This window comes from Ambystoma mexicanum, chromosome 6p (assembly GCF_040938575.1).
Source record: "Ambystoma mexicanum isolate Mex_15411 chromosome 6p, UKY_AmexF1_1, whole genome shotgun sequence".
In the NCBI taxonomy this organism is placed as follows: Eukaryota; Metazoa; Chordata; class Amphibia; order Caudata; family Ambystomatidae; genus Ambystoma; species Ambystoma mexicanum.
This window is the reverse complement of record NC_090935.1, coordinates 1,247,060,551-1,247,082,990: the sequence shown is the minus strand read 5'-3', so window position 1 is coordinate 1,247,082,990 and position 22,440 is coordinate 1,247,060,551. Positions and strand designations below refer to the sequence as shown.

The following is a 22,440-nucleotide window of genomic DNA, read 5'->3' as shown; positions in this document are numbered from 1 at the left end:
CAAATCAAAGTGACCTATACTAACAAAACGTAATGCCTGCCCGATCTCTGGTACAAAAAGTGTATAAAGGAGAAATGTATGCAAAGGAAAAAGCAGTGCTCAAAAGAATGAATGTGGTTGAACCAGCTCTCCTTCCCACGTTAGACATCAGAGTAAGGCTGTCCCTGTAGGCAGGATGACATACTCTGGCTTGCTTTACAACACAATAAACGGTTCAACAACGTGGATCGAGACCCGCCTGGCCTGCCATGTTAAAGTGTCTTTTCCTGACTTACAAATAATGTTTCAACTAAAGTTCATGCAGGTCCCCCTCTGTCGGGCTCAGACCTCTCACTTCACGTAGATCCCCCTCTGTTGGGCTTAGACCTTTCACAACAAAGGGGGGGGCTCCCTTCCCCAAGCTTATTACATTTCGGGTCTCCCTCTGTCTGCATCGGACCAGTTTCGGATGTCAAAGACTTTCAAATTTGCGTGGCTTTCTTTACAGACCACTGCGGGACCAATTTGACTCAAGGTTCACAGTTTAAGTTCCACTCTCCTTTTCTAGGAGTTAGTTTTGTTTTATTTTTGCTGTGCATTCGCTTTATCGCCAAACAATGTGCCTTTCACAGAGACCTTCGAGTGGGCTACTTCCTTTCGCCAGACCACTCCTTTATTTGTTATAGCTGATTTCACAGATGTCCTCACTTCACAGTTCATTCGCAGGTCTGCCTTTCTTCACGTCTCACACCACACACTTGCAGACTTCACTTGTGATATACTGTTGTTACTTCGAACTTTAAGAGACATCGGTCTCTCAGGTCACTTGCCAACTGACCGGCTGTGTGTGTGTCAAGGCTAGTACCACAGGCTTAACCTTGCCTCCCCAACTCTGCTGTTCATGCGGGAGGGTCGCTGGCATCCTTGAAACACAATGCAGCCTTCTGATGTGGGATCTGGCCTTCTCCACGTATCTTTTTGCGGCCTGTTGGAGGCAGCAACCTCCAGTAGGGAACTCTAAGGGATTTTGACCCGCTGCTCTAGTCTCATGGTCCGTCGCTCTGCTCCAGTAGATTTGCCTTAGTCCTGGAAGTTCTGCTTGTACTCGTGTTCCGCATTGCTCAGAGTGAGTCTCTAGGTTCTGCCTTTTATTCATTTGAGGAGAGCTAATTGGTATCACGTGTATGCACTTAGAATCAAGTGCCTTACTTTGCCTGACTCAATTAGCCGGACCTGTCCAATACGATGTGTGAAAGTTTATGTTGATACTCTGTAACCCTCTTCTTCAGCCCAGTGTTTGTGTAAAAAGGGGGGGAAGTTGGAACCTCAGGGAATCCTAAGAAATTGGTTAGATAAACAAAAGAGGGGAGAATACCACATCTCCCCATCGGCTGCCCCAACCCCACTCCCCGAAGACCCATCACCCAGGTGATCCTCCTACACTGGTCCACCCCCAGGAACTGGATCCAAAAGCAATGTCCTTGTCCTGGCCTCCTGGATGACAAGCCCCAGAGGACTAGGGGGTGGTACACCCTTTGGTTTCTCACTAACCTGAGGACTGGGTGAAGACTCTACTCTTTCCTAGGGAAATTGGTATAAGGCTGAAACAACTCAAGGTCTTGCACAGGGTGTATTATTCACGTACTGCCTTACACAAGTGGGGCCAACGGGGCCACAGTTTTGCTGCTTCTAGCGGAAATGTCTGGAAAAAATCTGCTCTGTTTCCGGATTGGTAATAGCTGCAGATCCACTACTACTGCTCTTTGGAGAATGGGGAGAAACAGGCTTCACTAGGTTTGAGAAACAGTTTGTGTCTACAGTGGCCGGACTGATGAAGCAATCTGTCGCAGCGCAGTGGGGGGCAGCAGAATGCCCAAAATTGGCAAAATGGGTTACTGAAATGGACTGCTGTATGGCTCTAGAGAAAAGAATATGTAATGCAGCAGGTTGTCCTGGGAAATGGGGGTAGATTTGGGAGAAGTGGGCTCGGGGAGGTTAGGGTGCCGGGAATGGGTTTTTACAGATTGGTAATCTTTGCGTTTGGTCTTGGAAGCTTTTCTTTGATAATGATTCCTGTGGTATATGGTTTCTTTACACCTGGCAATGTCATCCAAATGTGCTTCAGTACAGTGTTCTTTTCTGTTGTGATGCTTTTAATTCTGGTTATATGCCAAATAATAAAACATGTTTATAAAAAATAAAAGTTCTTGAAAGTACTCCTTGCAAACACAGTTGTATTCTCTTTGTCTGGATCAATTGAGGAATACTTTGATTACTTTTCTGATTTCACAAAGTTCTGTTTAAGGTAATAGAAAAGTCTTTTTCAACTGCTGTATTTCTCTAAGGTACAAAAAATGGCTTTCTCCACCACAGTTGGTTGATAATCGAAACAACTGAATGTTCTCCACAACATCCCTCTTGCAAGGATGATTGACTTTTTCAAAAACACTAGTTCAAACCAATGTAATTCTTCTGTCACCATTTAGCACTTTCCTCATAGGAGCTACTTCTTGTCAAGATAGCACTTACTCTTTCTCAATTCCATCGTAAAATAAAACACTTTTGTCATGCTAGCAAAAATCAACTTGTCTCAGTGATGCCAGTGTTTGTCAAACAAATGAAGAATTAAGCAAACCCATGAAGTACATGGATTCTCTTAATTCAACAAAGGTTCTCTCAGCACATCTTTTGCCACAAAGTTATCTTGTTAAACCCCATCTTCTTTTATTTGCCTGCCAGGACTAACCATTATAATCCCTTTCCTGGTATACTCTCCTGCCAGGACGAAAACTCCTACAACTAACTTCAAACTTGATGGCAATATTGATTCCATTATTTTCCACATTAATCTCTTGGTATGGTTTCACATTCACTTGGCTGTTGGCAATGTGAGATATAAGCTTTCCCAAAGTATATCTCTTATAAGGGGATTTATGCCATGGGTGCTTTGTTGAGGTTTCCTCACAACTTCTTGGCTGATGGTAATGCTGGTTATGAGCTTTTCCCAGTGGTTGTCTTAGTATGGTTTTCTCTTCGCCTCTTGCCTGTGGGTAGTATTGGTTAGAGGCTTTCCCCAACGATAATTTTTCAAAAAGTCTTTTCACAACCTCTTGACTATTTATAATGCTGGGAGTATTTAAAGAATGGGTACTCCCTGATTTTTGTTACCGGGGGGGGTCAACGCTATCAAATGGGAGATTATTAGGCAAAACACAGGATAATAGGTCGACTACCCCTACCTCTAGTCCCTGACCGGCAAACCTTCTCTTTGATTGAGAAAGCCGTGAGACGAGCAGTAGAGGAGTCACCCTACTTCAGTTGGTGATCTCCCATAATAACAGAGGTAATTACTACCATACTGAAAAAAGTGTAATTTCCAGTGAAATGTCGTGAAAAGCTCTTTTTCCAATTCCATCACGATACCAAAATACAAAAGATATGGTAATGAACACACTCTGTAGGCTCGGCATCCGCTAAGGACTCAGATGAAGTCATCTAAAAATTGACCTACAACGTCCTGAAGAAATTTGAGTCACACACAGATAGTAAATCAATGGGAAAGTATAAACTACTGAAAAGACTAGCTATTTTGTCTTGGAGACGGGCATCAACATCAGAACCAACGGCACCGAGAGAGTGTACTGTACGAGCTAGAAAGGCCGAAACATATGTCGACTTGCTAATAGGAATTCTGTACATCTTTTTCCTATCTCTCATTTCAACAATCAAATATAGGGTATTGGGTGTGTAACAAGTAACCCCCTTTTCCCTACATCGACATGGTAAAACAAAATAGAGTGGTTGTAATATGAAGTATATGAAAAAATAAACCCTCAACTACTCCCTTAAAACCCATGAGGCATGCATAAATGCTGGAAGGATCAAGACTACTGATCCCCTTTTAACTATAAGTTTTTATGTCCACAGTAATTTATACTGTTTTTCCCGTTCTCTTTTTTTTTTTCTCTTCTGAATTTTGTCACTATGAAAGGTCTGGTGTCAGTACAACAGCTAGATTGTAAGTGGATAGCATAGATTTGGTTTTTTATATGTATAGGCCTTTTGTGAGCCTTTTTTATTCCTGGCATAAAATGCCCTAAAATAATATGAACTGCTTTTTCAAATGTACAATATTTGTGGTAGGAGTAATCTTAAATCTTATTAGATTGTCTTGGATCTAACCTGGTGTTCGTCATGGACTAAAGGTAGAGGTAGTCAACCTATTATCCTGTGTTTTGCCTATTTATAATGCTGGTCATAAGCTTTCCCCTCTTGTAGTGAACCTTCTTCTTTGCCTCTTTGCTTCAGTTTCTTTAATTATTTGATATTCAAAATATAAGCTTTGCTTAGTCAATTGTTCGGTATTCAATATTGTGACTTTGTAACAGCTTTTGTGTAGGGAGCGTCCCGGTGTCAGCATTCACACACTGCCAACTCACCGATCCTCTGCGGTGGCTCCCTCTTGCTTTCAGTGCTCAGTCTACTTCCTCTCCCACTTCTATGAGCCTCTCCGGCAAGTTGCTGGCTTGTTCTTAGTACGCCCCTTCCCACTGGGCGTACTCTACAGTTTTCAACAGTTTCACCCTTCATAGTGACTTCTGATTGCCGGCTTCATTTCGGTGCTGCTCCTGCACCTCGGATGGTTTTGGCGATCCCAGTCACGTCTCCTGCATGGCCATTGAATGCTCTGTGGCCTTCCTCCTCTGCTTCACCTTCATTCTCGTCATTTCTTTCATTCCACAGCTGTGCCTCATCTGGGATTTTAAATATCCCGCTCAGGTGCCTTGAGTGGCAACAATTCGACCGCACCTTTGAATATTCACCATTCTGTGTTCCCATTACCTCTGAGCTCCTCTTCCTCGTCTTAGTACTTTTAGCATTATGGGAACTGAAAGCCATAGAAGATTGTGTGATACTAGTTTGTTCTATTTTACAGTACATTCAGGGATTATAGGAGTATTCTGAGATAAGGAATTCGCCAATGTTCCCCGACATGAGTCACCTCCCATGTGATCCTCCCACATGAAACCACCCCAAGGGACAGTATTAGGTAGCGGTTGCCATTCCCTGGCCACATGAGAACAGGCCCATACCAGGTTCCTAGTGATGATTTCACTAGATTCATCACAACTATTACTGGTGCTGTGACCCCTGTTGAATGCTCTAGAACAAAGTCGGAAAGGGCTATACTATGTTAATGGTTCACAAAGTTAGAAGATAAATAAAACATAGATCGAACATTACGGGCCTAAAAATCAGATCAAAGGACAGGATTATTTAATAGAAAAGTAATTTCATAGTGACTTTCTTGCAGGTTACCCAAATAGACAGCGTTCTGCTCACTAAATTGTCTAATCACTGTGGAGTGTCCATTATTTGGTATTCCCTTTTCAACTTAAACAAGTGGGTGGTTATTTTGCTTTAAGGCAGGATTGTCCTGCCCCCTTTCATGTACATGAGACTCAGAAACAGTTCAAGTAGACTGGTACATTATATTGCAGATGGTACTAACTGAAAGATCATAAACTTAACAGTGTATAAATATGCCTTCAAATTATGTACAGCCGCTGAGTCACACTTAATGTTTAGAGACAAAGGGTGCTGGAGGGTTGCTCAGCTCAAATGCAATGGGCAATACTGTTTACTCAATCCTCTATCCTTCAGGTGGCAGCAACTCTGAAAGATAGGAACTGTAGATATTTTACTGAATTTGTAAATGCTAGAGTACAGCTATTTCAGGAAGCCGGGAGCCTCTCAGAGACAGTGGATGATGGACCCAGGGATGTATTGGGGGAACGGGGGGGGTTCTCCTGGTCAGCCTCCTTTGGTCTCTGTAACAAGGTAGGCCATCTGGTAAGTGTCCTAAGTCACAAGAGTTAATGCAGAATAGTCATGATCACTTTAAACCTCCCCAGCAGGTCAGAACAGTCAGAGAAACCATGATCCTCTTCTCTGCATACAATCCTGCTGTGATCCCCCTTCAATTGAGTGGAATTCAAATTCTCCATAGGCAGACACAAAGCTCCAGGAATAAAAAAACAAAAGCTTCCCTTTATTGAGAGTAATTTTCATTCCCACCCCGGCGATAACATTTCTTCTGATACTGTTACAGCTCCACCCAAAGTTTCAGGCAAGGCACTAACCAGCAGCAAACTCTGGAAACTCAGGTTCAATATTCCAAGTTCATGGTTTTATGACTACAGGTTTCTCCACGTGTTTACTCTGAGGAACTGCTCTTGACGCAAGGTCGTGGTTTTCCAACCACATATTTCTCCACATGTGACACAATGTGATCCATTCCTTGTCTCCTGGCAGATCGTTCCCTCGACGAGGATACAATGGAGGATAGTCTTTTTCTGTGCAGTCAGGGGACTTTAAAAGCGTAGCTATAATTTTTCCAGTTTACCATTTACATGCTGGGTAAACAAGAGACCTAGGCCCTCATTACGAGTCTGCCGGTAACCCACTGGTTCTACCGGCGGCTTACCGGCAGACTCACCCTACCGTTTCTGCTGCCCGATATCCCGGTGTTACTGGGAGATTACGGGCGGCTGAGGAACAGTAGGTTCCTCTTCCCCTGGAGTCCCATAGGACTGCACGGGAATGCAAACACTGAAGCACCGGCACCATTAGTAACAGCGCCGGTGCTTCATTGAGACCTGCCGGTAGTTCACAGCCCCTACCGGTAGACTTCTAATTTGCTGGTCCAGAAAAAGTGAAGGTAAGCATTGTTACCAGCACTTTTTTCTTGCCTGGCAACTTGTAATGAGGGCCCTAGTCCTTACGGAGGCAGAAACAGAGTGGCATAGATGGAGGAATTAAATGCAAAATGATGGACAGGCCAAATGAAGACTTGGTCTGATCCTCTTGGTCTAAAGGGAGGCCAGGTGCACCCAGAAGCAGCAATCTACCCCACGTCTTTCCCAATAAATACCGGTGCAGCTACTCATCAAATCCCTAAAAAAACAGGGACGCCAGTCTGTGTGGGTTGCAGGAGGCTTGAGTTTGGCTGTGGCTGGAGATGAAAGTGAGTTGTAGAAAGTGGATGGTGTCGAGATGGGAGTGTCTGGTTTCATCAGCAGAGACAGCAGGCAGAAGTTGTGAGGGCCAAGAGTGAAGGAGGAGTTGGTAAGACCCAACAGACAGGAGGCTAAGACCTCATCAGTTGGCGAAGGTGGTACAGAGGAGGTTCGGGTAGTAACATCAGGAGGAGATGATTCCTGGAGGTACTAGTGGTAGGAAGGAGGTGGTGGTAATATATAGTATGAGAGAGGAGATTGTGGTGGCAGGATGTGAAGAGATAGGAAAGAAGTGGAAGAACCCTCAAGTGGCAAGAACTTAGACTAGCAAAAGTTGTTAACACCTATAGAGGAAGAGGAGGTGAAATCAGGAGATGGACTTAGGGGGCTAGAGGTGACAACAGTCAGAAGGAGGGTGGTAGTCCCGTAGCCAGCCAGATGAAGAACAATCCAGCAGACCAGGTCAGGCATAGGCTTGACCAGAAGGTAGGAGACGGAAGAAGAGGTGGTCAGGAAGGACAGCATTAGATCAGAGTCAAAAGGGGAAGAAGCAGGAGGGTCCCCGGTTAGGAAAGGCCTTCAACAATGCCACTTTAGCTCTCTCTACCAGCTAATCCCTCCGACCTATTTTCCTGCCAGGCTACTGTCCTGAGGCAGTCCTGGGGTTCAGGATCTCTGAAAGCCTGCAGCTAGTCAATCATCTGAAGAAAAAGCTCCAATGCTAGAGCATGCAAAACCCAGGAAACTGAGCTCAAAAGGGATTCTGTCACCCCTTCTCAAACAAATGGGACATACCTTCAAAAGGATGGAAAGGTTGAGAGCCAGGTAAGAAAGGCCACAGCTAAATCCAAAGGGAAGAACCGTCTTGATTTTTTTGTGTTTGGGAAGATACCATTTATTTTTAAGTTGGCCCATTTCTTGTAATTATTTCCTCAATAGAAATTGGCACTTGAACTTGTGTTCTTAGTGTATTTCTTGGCTTTGGCAACCCTGTGACATCCGTTGAAGGAGCCTTTCTCTGGGAGGGACAAGGTTCAATTGTTATCTTCTCGTGAAATGGGGAAGGGTTGCTCTGGTCAGAGTGAAGGGTAGCTGTGCATTATTGTTAAGTTAATGAAAATATTTAAACGGAGAAAGTCCTAACTCCCAATGCATATTTTCATTTCAGATCATAATTTATTGAAAACAATTATTGAAAGAGTACTCATGAATGCACATGACATACATTCTGAGGTAAGTTATCTACAGAGCACCTCAGACTTTAATTTTCCTAAATTTTTTGTGAATGTTTTCGATTTTTGCTTAATTCCATTCAAAACAGCTTTTGAGCAAAATAAATATGGTCTATGGTGTGTGGTAGAATCAAGAAATGCATAGCTCATTGTGGTTTGAAAAGTGATTTGTTTTTTTGTGTCAAAACCCTATACTAACCGAATGCTTCTGGTCCCTATGCTAAGAAAAAGAAAATAGTTTGAAAGGGTGCACATCAGGATGCGGTACAACATAAAGTCTGTCCGCCATCTAGAAACCTAAGCTAACTTGATCCTGGTCCCTTCCACCAAAAAGGAAAACAAACATGAACACAAAATATTTCTCAAGGGCCTTCCGCCCAAATGGCAAGATCCTGGGCTCTTCTGACTATAGCCCTTAGTGCGCTACAGGCCTGCTTGCCCCTTCTTTGGTTGCAGTTTCTCTGGCAGTCTCTCTTACACCCTCTGGGTTCTTACAACTATCAGCTCTGTGTGTGTGGGCTACAGGGTTGTCACACTGCCCTCCATCCCGAAAATGTGTGCACCGCCACATACCTTAGTTCCAGCGGTGGTGCTCGGTTGTGGAGTTGGTCTTCCTGGCGTTTGTGGACCTACAATTTCGTCCTGGCTCCAGACTGCGCAATCGGCTGCTTTGCCACAGTTTTTTCCTGCATTGGAGGAGCAGGATGCCGGTACATCTTTTGCTGTGGGAAGTGGCTTCTTCTCCTGGCAGTGCTGGGATCGTCGGGATCTCTGCCCTTGATGAAGAGGCAGTGCTCCACAGGCTCTTTTGGGTCACTGGCGACTGCCTAGCTGTATCATTTGGCTCCTCCTGAGGGGACAGGACTTCCTTCTTTGTGCAGAAGGGCAAGCTGGCGCGTTTATCATGTCTCAGTTGGTCTCTCTCTCTATATATATATATATATATATATATATATATATATATATATATATATATATGTCTATCTCTCTCTCTTTCTCTCTCTCTCTGTACTTCTTTCTTTCTTTCCTTCTTTCCTTCTTTCCTTCTTTCCTTCTTTCCTTCTTTCCTTCTTTCCTTCTTTCCTTCTTTCCTTCTTTCCTTCTTTCCTTCTTTCCTTCTTTCCTTCTTTCTTTCTAATTTAGATCCTCATTGGAGTGGAAGGACAGATCCCTTTGGTTCTGGGTTTCACAGTGAGACTGCAACAGATATGTCAGAGACCAAGCTATCCACTTTAAAGGGACCCTGCACAGGGCTACCCTGTTCACTTCCAATATATCCAACACATGGTTTGGACCTTGCAGTGAGGGGAGGTGAAAAGAAATCCCTACTTTGATATTCCTTGTCCTCATAGGGGGGGGGCACCCCCAATGGGATCCCGCTTGACTGTCCCCTAGGGAGGGTATTGCGTAGCAGGCTCACTGCTCTTGTCTTTGGAATCGTCACAGCTTTCTCAGCCCCTCTTTCGGCTCTTTGGTCTCTCTGCCCCTCTTTAGCTTCCAGCTCCTCTTGGGCTCTTCAGTTTCTCACCCCCTCTTGGGGTATTGCCGGGCCTGTTTGTCATCCTCCCGCCTCCTGGGACACACTGCGTACCTCGTTTGATGCATCAGCGTTCTTCAGGCAAAGCGGTGTCCTCTGCAGACGCGGCATCGCGGTTCTGGCTACTCCTCGGTCCTCTAGGACTTTGCACAGGCGTCAGTGTTTCCCACTGGTTCGGCAAGGGACTTCAGCGCTGGTTTGAACAGGTGCCGGTGAACCACTCTGTGTGGTTGCATCTCTTCACTTGGCGGTGGGCCTGAGCTTTCCCAGTTCCTTGGCTCCTTCCAGGTAGAAGTGCTCTGCAGGCCCTCTCACTCCTCACCATCTGGTGGGTTTCTCTTATCTCTCCACCTCACAGAGGGACAGGCCCTCTACATGGTGCCAGAGGCTTTTGATTCTCTCTCCTTCTCAGTGTCATATTCACAGGCCCTTTTTGTTCATCCCTATCCCTGTAGGGAGAGGAAGCCTTCCATTGGTCTTGGGCTTTATGGAAAATTGGAGACCGTACAGGGTCAGAAACCACCCCAGTTACATAAGAGTTACTTCAGTATGACTGTACACACAGTTGTATTATGCAATTCCTGGATCTACCCGATTTATACGCGTCTGATTTTCCAGCGACGGAAATGTTTGCATGCGCCAGGTTTAGGTTTGGGCACTAGGGATCTGCGGGCACGTAGAATAGCAAATTGCGGTGATATTATAGGGTCACTCAGCAGTGGTAGCAAAGTGTCTGTGATCCATTGCTCCATAGTGGACTCTGAGTTCCTCTCTGTGGTCCCTATAATGGGAATATTGTTTCAGCGGGACGTGACTCTAGGTCATCATTCTTCTCTACTTGTAGAACCTGCTTGGAGAGTGCAGTTAGGTCGGCCCGGAGGTGGACACTTCGTCTTCCACCGTGCCCACCCTTGTTTCTGCTTCATCGAAGCGTTGATCTGTTCTGTCTATACACGACTTAATGGAGTCGATGGTGCTGGTCATGTAGTCCAGTTTGCTATGCACTTTAGAAAATCCTTCCTGCATGCCATCATGCCTTGTGTTTCGGTAGGCTCGACTGGGGACGGTCCCTACTCTATGTCAATTGTAGTCTTTACAGTCGTTGGCTGTTTAGGTGTAGCCTTAGTGTACTGACTCATGGAGCGTTGGGTCTTTGCACTCCCCTTTGTCATCCTCTCAAAGTGAGCTGTGGGCCTCTGCTAGTGCATGAGCACTCCTTCTGTGTCAGGGATACACACCTTAGGTTTAAAGGGTTCCCAATGCACCACCAGGGGGGTGAGTAGAGCCAGGGCCTGGTGCATGAGCAGTCAATCTCGCGAGGGTTCGCACAGTTGTTCCAAAAAGCCGGTTGGGATCCCTGCAGGCCTGTCCCAGCTCTCCAGCTCCCGCAGGCGATGGCAGCACAGATCACGTGGTCGCCGAGGGGGGCACTCAGCTATATTTGCATGCAGCGATTGTAATTGCTATGAGAGGTGAAGCATTGTTATAAACATAACTAAGGTTGGGCAGCCTGTCCAGTTGAAGGTGGGTCCGGTATTTGGGACTGGGTCCTCCTGAGTTTCTACAGTCTGTTTATCAAACTGCAGTGCAGACACACTGTGCCCGCTGTTGGTATTTTGCTGCAGGGGATTAACTACACCCAGGGCTCCCATCGTAGTGTGCTAATGAAGCGGCCTATCTCCCACGTAGATCTCCCTCCGTGGATGTTGGCATACGGTGCACTCCGCTTGTGATAGGATGTGTTTAGCAGCAAGAAAGCGATTCGCTTTATTCCCTAATATAGTAGGAATATTTCATTCTGAGTATTTCCTGAGCTGAACGATCTGCAAAATGTCTTTCAAGTTGGCTTCACGTAATTATTAAAGCTCTAGCAGCTTTAATCGATCCTGTCGGTTTGTGTTTACTCTCAAGCTTTGCAATTATTTTTCTAGCGCTACCCACTGGGACTCTAGCCCTACAGACAGTCCTGTTTTGCTAATTATTTCTCCTCTCACTACTGCTTTGCTAGCACCTCACATTATGTCCCAACTTGGCTCTGCCAGTGTTTTCTTAAAAATCGTGGAATAGTGTTACTTCACTATGAGATCTTATCAATAAATCTCTCAAGAACTTGTCATTTAACTTCCAAGGTTGCCTCTTTGGCGGCAGAGCTATAGGGGGTACCATGACGGTCACATTTACTAGTGCATGATCAGAGAGCAATATTTGCCCTTTTTTCTATGTTGTCCACCTTCAGAATGAGGCTAAGCTATGCCAGTATCATATCAGTTGTGGAAAATATTTTATGAGCAAAGGAATAATATGTGTCGTCCTGCTCTGATCACCAGAGTTCTATCGGGATTTTTCACTAAGAATTCTCGCTAATCTTTATAAATTGTGTTTATCTGCAGATGTAACAGGGAAATTCTTATCTAATTCCGGATCTAACATGCAGTTAAAATCCCGACCAATTACTGTACCTCCTATACAAAATTCTCCACCCTCTGGGAGCATATATTGAAACCAAGGAAAACAATAGCCCATTTACCTTGCCCTTAATCATTATATAGTGACCTTTTGGGTCTTTTTTAACAGCTGTTATGATCAATTGCACATCTTTGTTAATGAGAATCGCAACTCTTTGTTATTTTTTTATTTATTTACTTCAGATGAAGGAAAACATTTCAGCATACTTCCTACTGTTAAATCTTTGTTCTTCTTGCAAAATCGAATGAGATTCTTGTTAGAATACAATGGATACATACTGTACACTCAATATCCTCTCAACAGATTTCCTCTTAGAGGGTGAGTTTAAATCCTGAACATTCAGGGATATCAATGTTATATCATTCATAGTCCCCTCACCGACTAATCGCTAAGGTAATTCTTCAATAAATATAATCATTACATAGAACAACTCCCTCGTGGAAGAAGTAATACATTCCAATAAAACATTAATTGTATATGAACTGGGTATGTAGATGACATACTTCGCTCCTCAATTTGGGTGGTCGCATATCCAAAGACCAACCAACCCACCCCGACCGTTTACCAAACCCTTACTTCACAACTGCTATTGTAGGACCTTATACCTGCTGTCATTTGAAGCAACATATTATAACATGGTTTAGATGGATTGTAGGAGTATAAAGATCACAATAGGAAGAGGAGAAAAGAAATAAATGACTTGTGTTCTCAGTCTTACATTTATTTATTTATTTATTTTATTAGGTTTTATTTCAAAAAAGGTCTCAACAATTTTAAGGAAACCAGCCAAAAAATAAATGTATATCTTTGTCAAACATAATCAAAACAATTACAATCCAAACTTGCATTTTAACGTAAGTCTCATAGATTTTCCATTGTTAATTTGTGCACATTTGCAGTGACCATACACATTTGCAATTCTTCTACCCCTCTCCCTCCCTCCCTTTCCCCCCCAAGACTCGGTTTGCATCTGATAAGGGTTGTGTTGCCTAGCGTTTGGTGGGTTGTTTAGGGTCTCTTCCTTCCTTGGGTATGACCGTTATGAGCACTCGGACCAAGGAGTCGCGAGCTATTCCTGACTCGAGGATCTCATTAAATAGTTCGACCAGGAATGGTGTGAGGTGGGCACTAAAGGTTTTATAGAAGCCGGATGTGTATCTGTCCAGTCTTACATTTATAATTCCTGTCCCTAAGCATTCGGTGTGGTGGGAGGAAGAAAGGAAAAACAGGAGAAAGAACAAAATGTGTTCACGTACATTTCTTTTATCTGATTAAGTTAATCATTCTCCAGCATTGGATCTTTCATGGATTCACATGCTCTTGAATATTCACTGCCATCAGGCTGGAAATCCTCGGTAACATGAAAGCAGTTTACCTTCACATTTCTAAACTGCTTGTCGCGTTAGTGCTCAATTTTAGTCATTTTGGGTCATAGAGCTCACAGCCAATTATACAGGTCTCCTTTGCTCCAACCTTGGTATCCATCTTAAGATATTAATGCATGTTGTGTGTTGAGAGTCTTTGAGAAATCTCTCTTTTTCCATCATATCAACCTGTTTGGTGCTATGTCGCTTCTCGCCAACTCATGTGAAGTTTTTGCCCCATTCCATCAACTCAGAGGCCTTCAGGAGTTAGTGGACCTCATGACAGACAGGAGGAAGAAAAGCCTGTTTAAGGCTTGCTCGACTTGTCTCCTTAAGAATGTGTACATCGAGAATCTTCATGAGCAATGTCTGTACCCGGACCACGATTTGAACAACTGTACCATCTGCTGGTCATTCTAATCTAAAACACACAAGGATCGCCACCGTAGGTTAGTGGCTCAGTTGGATGAAGGTGCAGAGGCCTCTGTCAACAGTTACTCCTCCAACAGGCGCAGCAGTCCCCTAGAACGCACGGTAAGAAGGCAAAAAAAAGACATGGATCGCATGCTTGGTCTTCCCTCTCAATAAACTATGTTGTTGACAGTCTTCATCATCGCCTACGGTCACCTTGTTTACTACTACGGCGCCTTCGTCAGCAGCTTCACCATTTAAGCACCCTTCGGAGAAGTAATGCTTGTCCATGACTACAGTTCCTCCGTCTTCACCATCCTCATCCACGAGCTATGGACGGGCAAAGTCCTCTTCAACGACCTTCATTCCGTCGACAACTCAGACCAAATCGTCTACGTCCAAGTCCACTATGTCAACTACCTTGTTGTCATCTACATCTACTCCATCACCAAGCAGGTCTTCATCATTCACAACGCCTGCTCAAAGGCCCTATTTTCCTCTCTTCCAAATTGAGTTTCTGTGGACAGGAATGTCCAATTAACACTGTTCTACCTCCCCAGGCCAACCGTTGCTCAGCCACGGTTTTCACTGCTTCCATATGCACCACACACGGTACCCTGTCCAACCATGGCCTCGCCTGTAAAACTTCAACTGCTACCACAAAGTGCTGATTCGGAAATGGATGCACCAGAGGAGGTATTATCAGATGATGAGGAGGATGCTGTCCCTTCTCTTGCTGACATACCACCACCTGCTCCACCAAAGCAAGGTCCTTCTCTACCCAAGCAAGGCACTGCTCAACCATATCCAGTTGCACCTGTCTCAGTGGACATAAGCTCCTGGCCTCCTGCACCTTCGGGGCTCAATGGACGTGTATATAGACATCTGGCCCATGCTACGGACACTGGTTTTGGAGCTCCAGCAGCAGCTTCCAGCTCCACTTTTCACTTCTCCAGCATGGCCCTGCTTCTTTTCCTGCAAAGGAAGGTTTGGTTCCTCCACCACCCTCTGGACCCACTCCAGGGGCCCCTTTTTTGCCACAAGTCTCCCTCACACATAGACACTGACGCAAACAACTGTCCGATGGACGGTTCTCAAGGCACTCACTCTACAGATTAGTTAGAGTATCTGGTGCCAGTTGATGGTGAGCCAGCAGATCTACCACCAAGAGAATTGCCTCCAGATGGGATTGGCTCCTTTCATGCTCTCATGTCATGAGCAGCAATGTTACTTTGTCTCCCTCCAAGAGGAGCAGAAAAAAGAGGCATTCCTTTAGCAAGAGTGAGAATCTCCCAGAAGGCAGGTAGGAGCATTTCCATTGCTAGACGATATTTGGGAAGACGGCTACCTAGTGATAAGGAATCTGTTCTCCACTCCATAAAAGAAAGATCGCTTCAAGAAGAAGGCAAAGAAGTACAGGGTCCCAGATTCAGCACCCAAATGCCTACAGACAAGGCCCTGCCCCGACTCAGTGTTTGCTGCAGCCGTAAGTGCTCTGCCAATCCTTAGTCCCCTTGCATTGCACCTCCAGACAAGGAGGGCAAACAACTGGACGCTTTGGGTAAGTGGGTCATCTCTACTGCCGTGACAACCATCAAAGTGGCCAATTCATTGTCAGTTCTCTCCCGCTAAGACCAGGAACTCTGGTTCAAGCTGGGGCAAATCCTGGCTTTTCTTCCTGACAAGCAGGATGAGGCACTTATACTGCTGTATGAGGAAAAAGCCCCATCAGATTATGCTATCTCTATTGTTGTTGACATTGCAGATACAGAATTCCAACAGATGGGTAAGGGTGCAATGTTGCGCCATCAAGGTTGGCTTAAGGCCACCAATTTCCATCCAGAAGTCAAATCCAAGGTTGCCGATATGCCTTTTGATGGCATAAATCTATTTGGAAAGAAGGTAGATGAGACCCTACGGACCATCAAGGCCAACACTGAGACAACTCATTCCTTGGGTACTCTGCAATAACGTTGACAGTCCTTTCTATATGGAAAATCAAGGTTTTCAAGGACTTTGAGGGATTATAGAGCCTCCTACTGTCCGCAGAAGTCCTTCCCCGGTATCACCCTAGACCATTACAACGGAAGATTAGTCTTATCGAGGAAACCAGCAATGACGTGGGGCTTCCTTCAAAAGGCAAGTGCCAAAGCAGACCTGACCAAGCTCAGACCCTCAAACCCAAGCCCCCTCACTTCAACTCCCCGGTAGGGGGGCGGCTTACCAACTTTGTCCCACAGTGAAAATCTATCACCACTGATAAATGGGTGCTATCCCTCATTCAACAGGGCCATAACCTGGAGTTCATTGGGCCTCTCCCCTCCATTCCTCCCATCCCAAAGGCAGAAAAACACACATCCCTGCTGCTGCAAGAGGTACAGTCCCTCCTACAAAAAGAGGCGATCGAGGTTATACCATCTTACTTGCGGGGCACCAGAGTAGCACCAGAGTATACTCCAGATACTTTTTACTGAAGAAAAAATCAGGAGGTTGGAGCCCCACGTCTCGCATGGTGACGCTGCAACACATCTTGGACCAGCTGAAAGATGGGGATTTCCTCTCCTCTCTAGACCTAGAGGATGCATACTTCCATATCCCCATTCATCGGTGACACAGGCCTTTCCTCCGATTCAAGGTTCAAGGGAACACTACCAATTCAAAGCCCTGCTCTTATTCACCAAATACCTAGCTCCATCGCTTCCACTAGCGACGCAACACACCAAGGGTACAATCCTGTGTCTAATATCACTGGAGTTCTCATGAACTTTTCAAAACTGGTTAAATCCTGCCCAGAATTTGCAGTTATTGGGCTCACGCGTCAACACCCTAGCACGTTTTGCCACCCCTTCAGAGGAGAGGGTGAAAACAATCCTGAACAGAGTCCAGCTTCTGTCACAACTACACATTGCTCCAGTCGGCTCTCTAAAATACCTCCTGGGAATAAAGTCCTCATGCATCCCACACTGCAGACAACAAAGGAGACCACTTCAGGAGCTCTTGGATGCCTGTTGGCAACAAATATAAGGGTCTTGGGAGGACAAGTTTCACCTCACACACTCCGTTCGCAACACCCTCCTATGATGGAGTTGTCATCTCAACCCTACACAGGGAGCCCCCTTTTGAATTCTGGCACATCAGGTCACAGGTCACCATTGGAGGGGTGGGGCTGGGGGCTCACATCAGAGAGTTCCATGCCAGAGGCCTGTGATTCCTTGAAGAAAAAGCCTTACACATCAATGTTCTGGAGTTGATGGCTGTGTTCTGAGGACTGATGTCCTTCAAGCCATAATTGAAGATGGTTCACGTCTTCACAGACAACACCACCACCATGTTCTTTATCAGATTCTGTCTGCAGAGGTGCAGGCACTGTGGACATGGGCGTTGGTGCACAACATGTTCCTAATTCCCTTCCATCAGCCAGGGATCCACAATACAATAGCGGATTCGCTCAGCAGGGCACTCGGGTCCTGCAACGAATGGGAACTTCACCAAGACCAAGTTCTCCATCTCTTCTCCAATTTGGGTTATCCGGAGACCCTTTCGCTACAGAGATCAACAAATGCACCAGGCTTGTGAGCAGATTTCCCCAAGGGGAGAGCCTGGGAGATACGTTCCCGGTCCTATGGGATGGGTTGTTCCTTTACTATTTTCCGCTGATCCCTCTGCTACCTCGAGTTCCAAGCACAAGAAGGAACCTCTGCATCATGGTCGTGGTGGCCCAGGCCTACCTGTGTCAAATTTGGTACTCTGACATGCTTCACCTGTCGGTGGCCCGCTGCATCAGATTGCCCACGCTCTGTGACCTCCACTTCATAGATGGTGGATCCGTGCTGCATCACAACCCAGCGTCCCTCAACTTGATGGCATGGCTCCTGCAGCCCTAGAATTTGGAAACATACCGCTGCCTCCAAACTGTAGAAGCAGCTTAGCCAGGCCAAGAGCACAATTTACATTGTCCTGCTACAGAAGCTAGTGGAAGCACTTTACGATATGGTGTGGAACTCAGCACCTGGAACCGTGGAACCGTTGCAGATTCAGGTGGCAGACGTCTTGTCATACCTCCTGTCTTTGGCAAATGCTGGTTTAGCACACTCTTCTATTGGTTTTTCATCCTGTCTGAGCCCCTGCTCCAGCTTGGGAACTCAATGTGGTCCCCTTGAAGCAAATGGGCCCTCAGTTTGAGCCTTTACACAGAGCCTCTTTGTCTTTTCTCTCCTGGAAATGGCATTCCTCATATCATTTCTTCAGCCAGGCGTGTGGGCAAACTGCAGGCTCTCACCTGCAAGCTTCCCTACTTAACTTTTCATCTTCTAGGGTGGTCTTTCAGAGGAACCCTTCCTTCAAGCCGAAGGTCCCTTCTGCCTTCCACCTTAATGAATGAACCCTTGATTCTACCAGTATTCTTTGGCTCTCCTTCGTCTCCGGCAGAGTAATCCTTACATTCCCTGGATGTCACCCGAACCCTCAAATTCTATGTGGCTTCCACTAAAGAGTTCCGAAAGTCATTGCAACGTGTCAGAAGGGCAACAGCCTTTCAAAGTCTTCCATTGCGAGATGGCTGTCGGCGTGCATCTCCCACTGCCATTGTTTGGCCAACAGGCCCCTTCCAGGAAGACCGAGAACACACTCGACAAGGGGCGTGGCTTCTACTACAGCGCTCCTGTCAGGTGTTACCCTACTAAACATGTGCAGGGCAGCCACATGGAGGTCTGTCCATATCTTCACAATGCTCGATCGCATTGATGGGGATTTCATAGAGGAGTCCCTAGTCGGCCAGGCAGTGTTTTGCAACCTGGTTGCATGGGGTGTGTGACAAATCCCAGGGTATCGTTACAGTTTTCATATGGGAAGCCCCTTCCCATGAGGCCAGAGAGGTGATGCCGGTACCCGATAGTCTCCCTGGGGGTGGTATTCAGTGGGTATATCTCATGAGAGGTGAAACCCCCTGTGGACCAGTGACAACCATATTGGGAGAACATGGTATCCTCGCCAATCACTTGACCCTAGACCCCCTTCCTATAACCTTAACAACAACCCCTTCCCTAAGAGGGTCATGAGTTAGTCACCCTACCATTTAACTAGAAATGAATGGGACAATGAAGAGCACAACTGACCTAAGGGAGATCAAGGGTAGAAATACTGAGACGATGAAGAATAGGGAGGAGTTGAAAGATATACTTTTGACAACCACTGAGACGAAGAAGAAGCAGGGAGCAATGCAGAGTGCTCTGCAGAACCAGCATGAGCCGTCTAGACAACTTGGATTAAGTACTGGGTTGAAGAGGAGTAGCAGAGGCATGTACAGCACTGCTAAGAACTACAATAAGCAGTCTAGTTGTTGCCGGTTGATCACTGGTCAATGTAGAGTAGAAAAGGAAGAGAGACTCAGGAAGCACTTGTTTAGTGCTCCCTGGAGGAGTTAACATGGTGCAGGAAGATGAAAGGAAGCAGACCAGGACGCCAAGAGGGGAGTTGGAAGGACTAGGGCAAGTCCAAAGTGGAAGCACCAGAAGGCAAGCTGGCAGAGAGAAGTCCCTGGTGTTCCTGAAATTAAGTAAGCGTGTGAAGGGAAGACTGCACTGCCCAGAGGAAGATTGAGACTGCAGTTTCCCGGGTGGACCAGCGCCCACTGCAAGGCTCCCTAGAGGTAGGGGGAGCACTCGAGCTGGCTGGTGGGAAACTAAGTAGGTGCAATCAGCATCTTCTTAGTCGCAGTACCTGGCAGGAAAGTGAACCAGGTCTGTCCCGCAGCAAGAGAAGCTTAAGGGTCTGGGACCCACCAAACGAAAGCCAAGCAAGTCATCTTCCTCGTGGCGTTACTTGGGAGGAAAGGGCTACAAGTATTTGAAGGCAAAGAAGAGGAAAATCCTGTCACTGTCATTTCTCCACTTTAGTACTGGGACGAATAAGGTGCCTGCAATGTTTTGTGAAGTTCATGCATGTCCCCTTAATCATGGTCAGGCAAGTGTAATTGAGAAATCACACCTGCAACCTGTTAGAGGGTTGCAGGTATATAAAACGAGAAGAAGAAAGCAACACTCCATCAATCACTCCATTCTTGCTAGCAGGTTACTGGAACAGGCATCTTTCGCGAAGGAAGCCATCAATTGGATTGTCATAATGAACGGCCAAAGTCTTCTATGGAGACGCTGCATCCGAAGGCTACGTATTACAATGTGTGGTGCTGCATGGCTCTTGACTCTCCTCTACGTTGTTTAACCTATTTATGCTCACCCCGTTTGATCTTTTGGTCGCAGATGGTACCTGCTACACATACTACGCTGATGACACCCAGTGTCTGTTCCCGCTTTCAGGTGACTATATAAAAGACTCTGTAGTCAGCAATGGTACTTTCAATCTCATTTACCGCTGGATGGCACTGAACGGACTAGCTGTGAATAATGCCAAGACTGAGATTATGATTCTAGGCACAGGCCCCGAGCTGCATCTTTTAGACGCAGCCTCTGCACTTGTCCAAATTGTAGATTGTCTTCTCCCCACCTTAAAAAAAAAAGTAAAAACCCTAGGAGTCACTTTTCACCAAGATCTCTCAATGAAACATCACATTGTCGGTCTGGTTTCCAGTGCCTCTTATTACATCAAACTCCTGACACAAATGAGGCCTTTCCTAGATACACCAAGCTGTGCCACAGTGGCCAGGGTCATCTTTGGTAGCTGTCTGGACTACTGTGCTAGCAGTCTGTTGGGTGTTGGCAAAGGTGAACTTAACCATCTGCAAGTTGTGCAGAACAATGCAGTAAGAGTGGTAATGGGACTATTCAAATCTGATCATGTGCCATCTGTGTGAAGAAAGCTGCATCGCTGCCCATCGCCAAGAGAATTCAGTATCGTACTCTCTGCATAGCACACTCCTGCCTCTATGGCCAGAGTCCATTTTACCTGGCAGATCAATTGAAATGGCTCTATGATGGACGCTGCCTGGGGTCAAACAACTCAGGGCTATTTTGGGTTCCGAAAGCTAAACTGGTACCTGTACAGAATGGCTGTTTCCCATTTTCTACTCAGCATTTGTGGAATACCCTTCCACCTGACAACCGGCTCTGCCCGAACCTCTCTATCTTTAAACGAAAGCTGAAAACTGTGCTTTTTGAATAGGTCCTGGGATGCTTGACTCACCTTAGTTCCTAGGTCTACCCATGATACTCTCTGCTATTTCCCGTTTCTTGTTATCTGTTGTTTGTCATGTTGCAGCACTCTTATGCCTCAGGGCCCTTGTCTCCAGCTCTTTAGAAATTATTTAAATAAATAAACACGGAGAGAAGCAGCAGGGAACCTTGTTGGAGGAGAGGCGAGACGTTGGAGGGAATTGCTGTGGGACAGTCTGTTGTGTGCAGCACGCTGAGATACTGGGTAATGCAAAGAGAAATGGTCTTAGGAAGGGTGGCGTGTGCGCTGAGGCTCCGTGGAGCAGACTGACGGCCGAGAGGGAGCCGTGTGGAGAGGCTGTCTCTTTCCCTTTCATCCAAAGTGCGTGTTCCCCTGTGTCAAGAAGCTGACACAGGAGCATCTAAGGGGCAGGATTTGGACCCCTGACAGCAGAAGCAGCAGTTTGTGTGCTCTGCGGTGCAGGGAAAGCTACTACAGTGACTGCCGAGTTTCTATTAGATGAAAATCCCGGTGTACGAATGACTGAACATTTCCATTGTTGTGAAATACTTTTTATCGGAGCGGTTGCATGTCTCGGAAGAGAACGTTTTCGAAGGTCTCCGGTCTCAGATCATTTCCATTGTTGAATGTTAGAGTGAAAGAATGATTTGTATCAGAGTGGTTGCACTTCTTAAAGAAGAATGTTTTTGAGAATCTCTGTGTACTGAGAAGTTCACTTAAAGTAAAAAGCATGATTATTACATATCGGGCTGAATGAAAACTAAACCTTGCGCCAAACCAATGCTCAGTGAATACCAAACAGAATAAAAACGTAACAATTAAGCAAAGCTACCTCATGTTGAACTTGGAAGTGAATGGAACTTTGTAATTAAACAAAGCTATTGCACGTTGAATTTAGAAGTGAATGGAACTGTATAATTAAGCAAAACCACTGCAGGTTGAATTTCAAAGTGAATGGAACTTTCAAGTTAAGCAAATCCACTGTATGTTGTATCCTGAATTAACTGAAAGCTACACATGATATGAATATACAGAGGAAAGGATAATCAAATGAAATCTTTGTTAATCCTGTTATATGAAGAAAGGCAATAAAACTTTATGGGGCAAGTGAATAAAGACAACAGCCAAGATGCCCACCTGTTTGTGATGATGAAATGCAAGTCTTTTGGAAGGGAACCCTGAGACTTGAGGAACTACCCTTGACGAATCCTCAAGACAATTTTTGTGGTTTGAACTGTGTTGCTTGGAACTTGGGCAAAGGAACCCTGAGGATTGTTTAAAGCTGTATTACCTTGAGAGTTTTT

The 22,440-nt window shown here is 45.6% G+C and overlaps 1 protein-coding gene across 1 annotated transcript in view; it reads left to right on the top strand.

The window, feature by feature from the left end:
- The window catches only part of CEP78 (centrosomal protein 78), a 1,593,497-nt gene that overhangs the window by 886,807 nt on the left and 684,250 nt on the right, over positions 1–22,440 (top strand). The window contains exon 8 of the mRNA XM_069625901.1: positions 8,167–8,231. Coding sequence (XP_069482002.1) covers positions 8,167–8,231 — 65 coding nt within the window. The remainder of the gene's footprint in view (positions 1–8,166; positions 8,232–22,440) is intronic.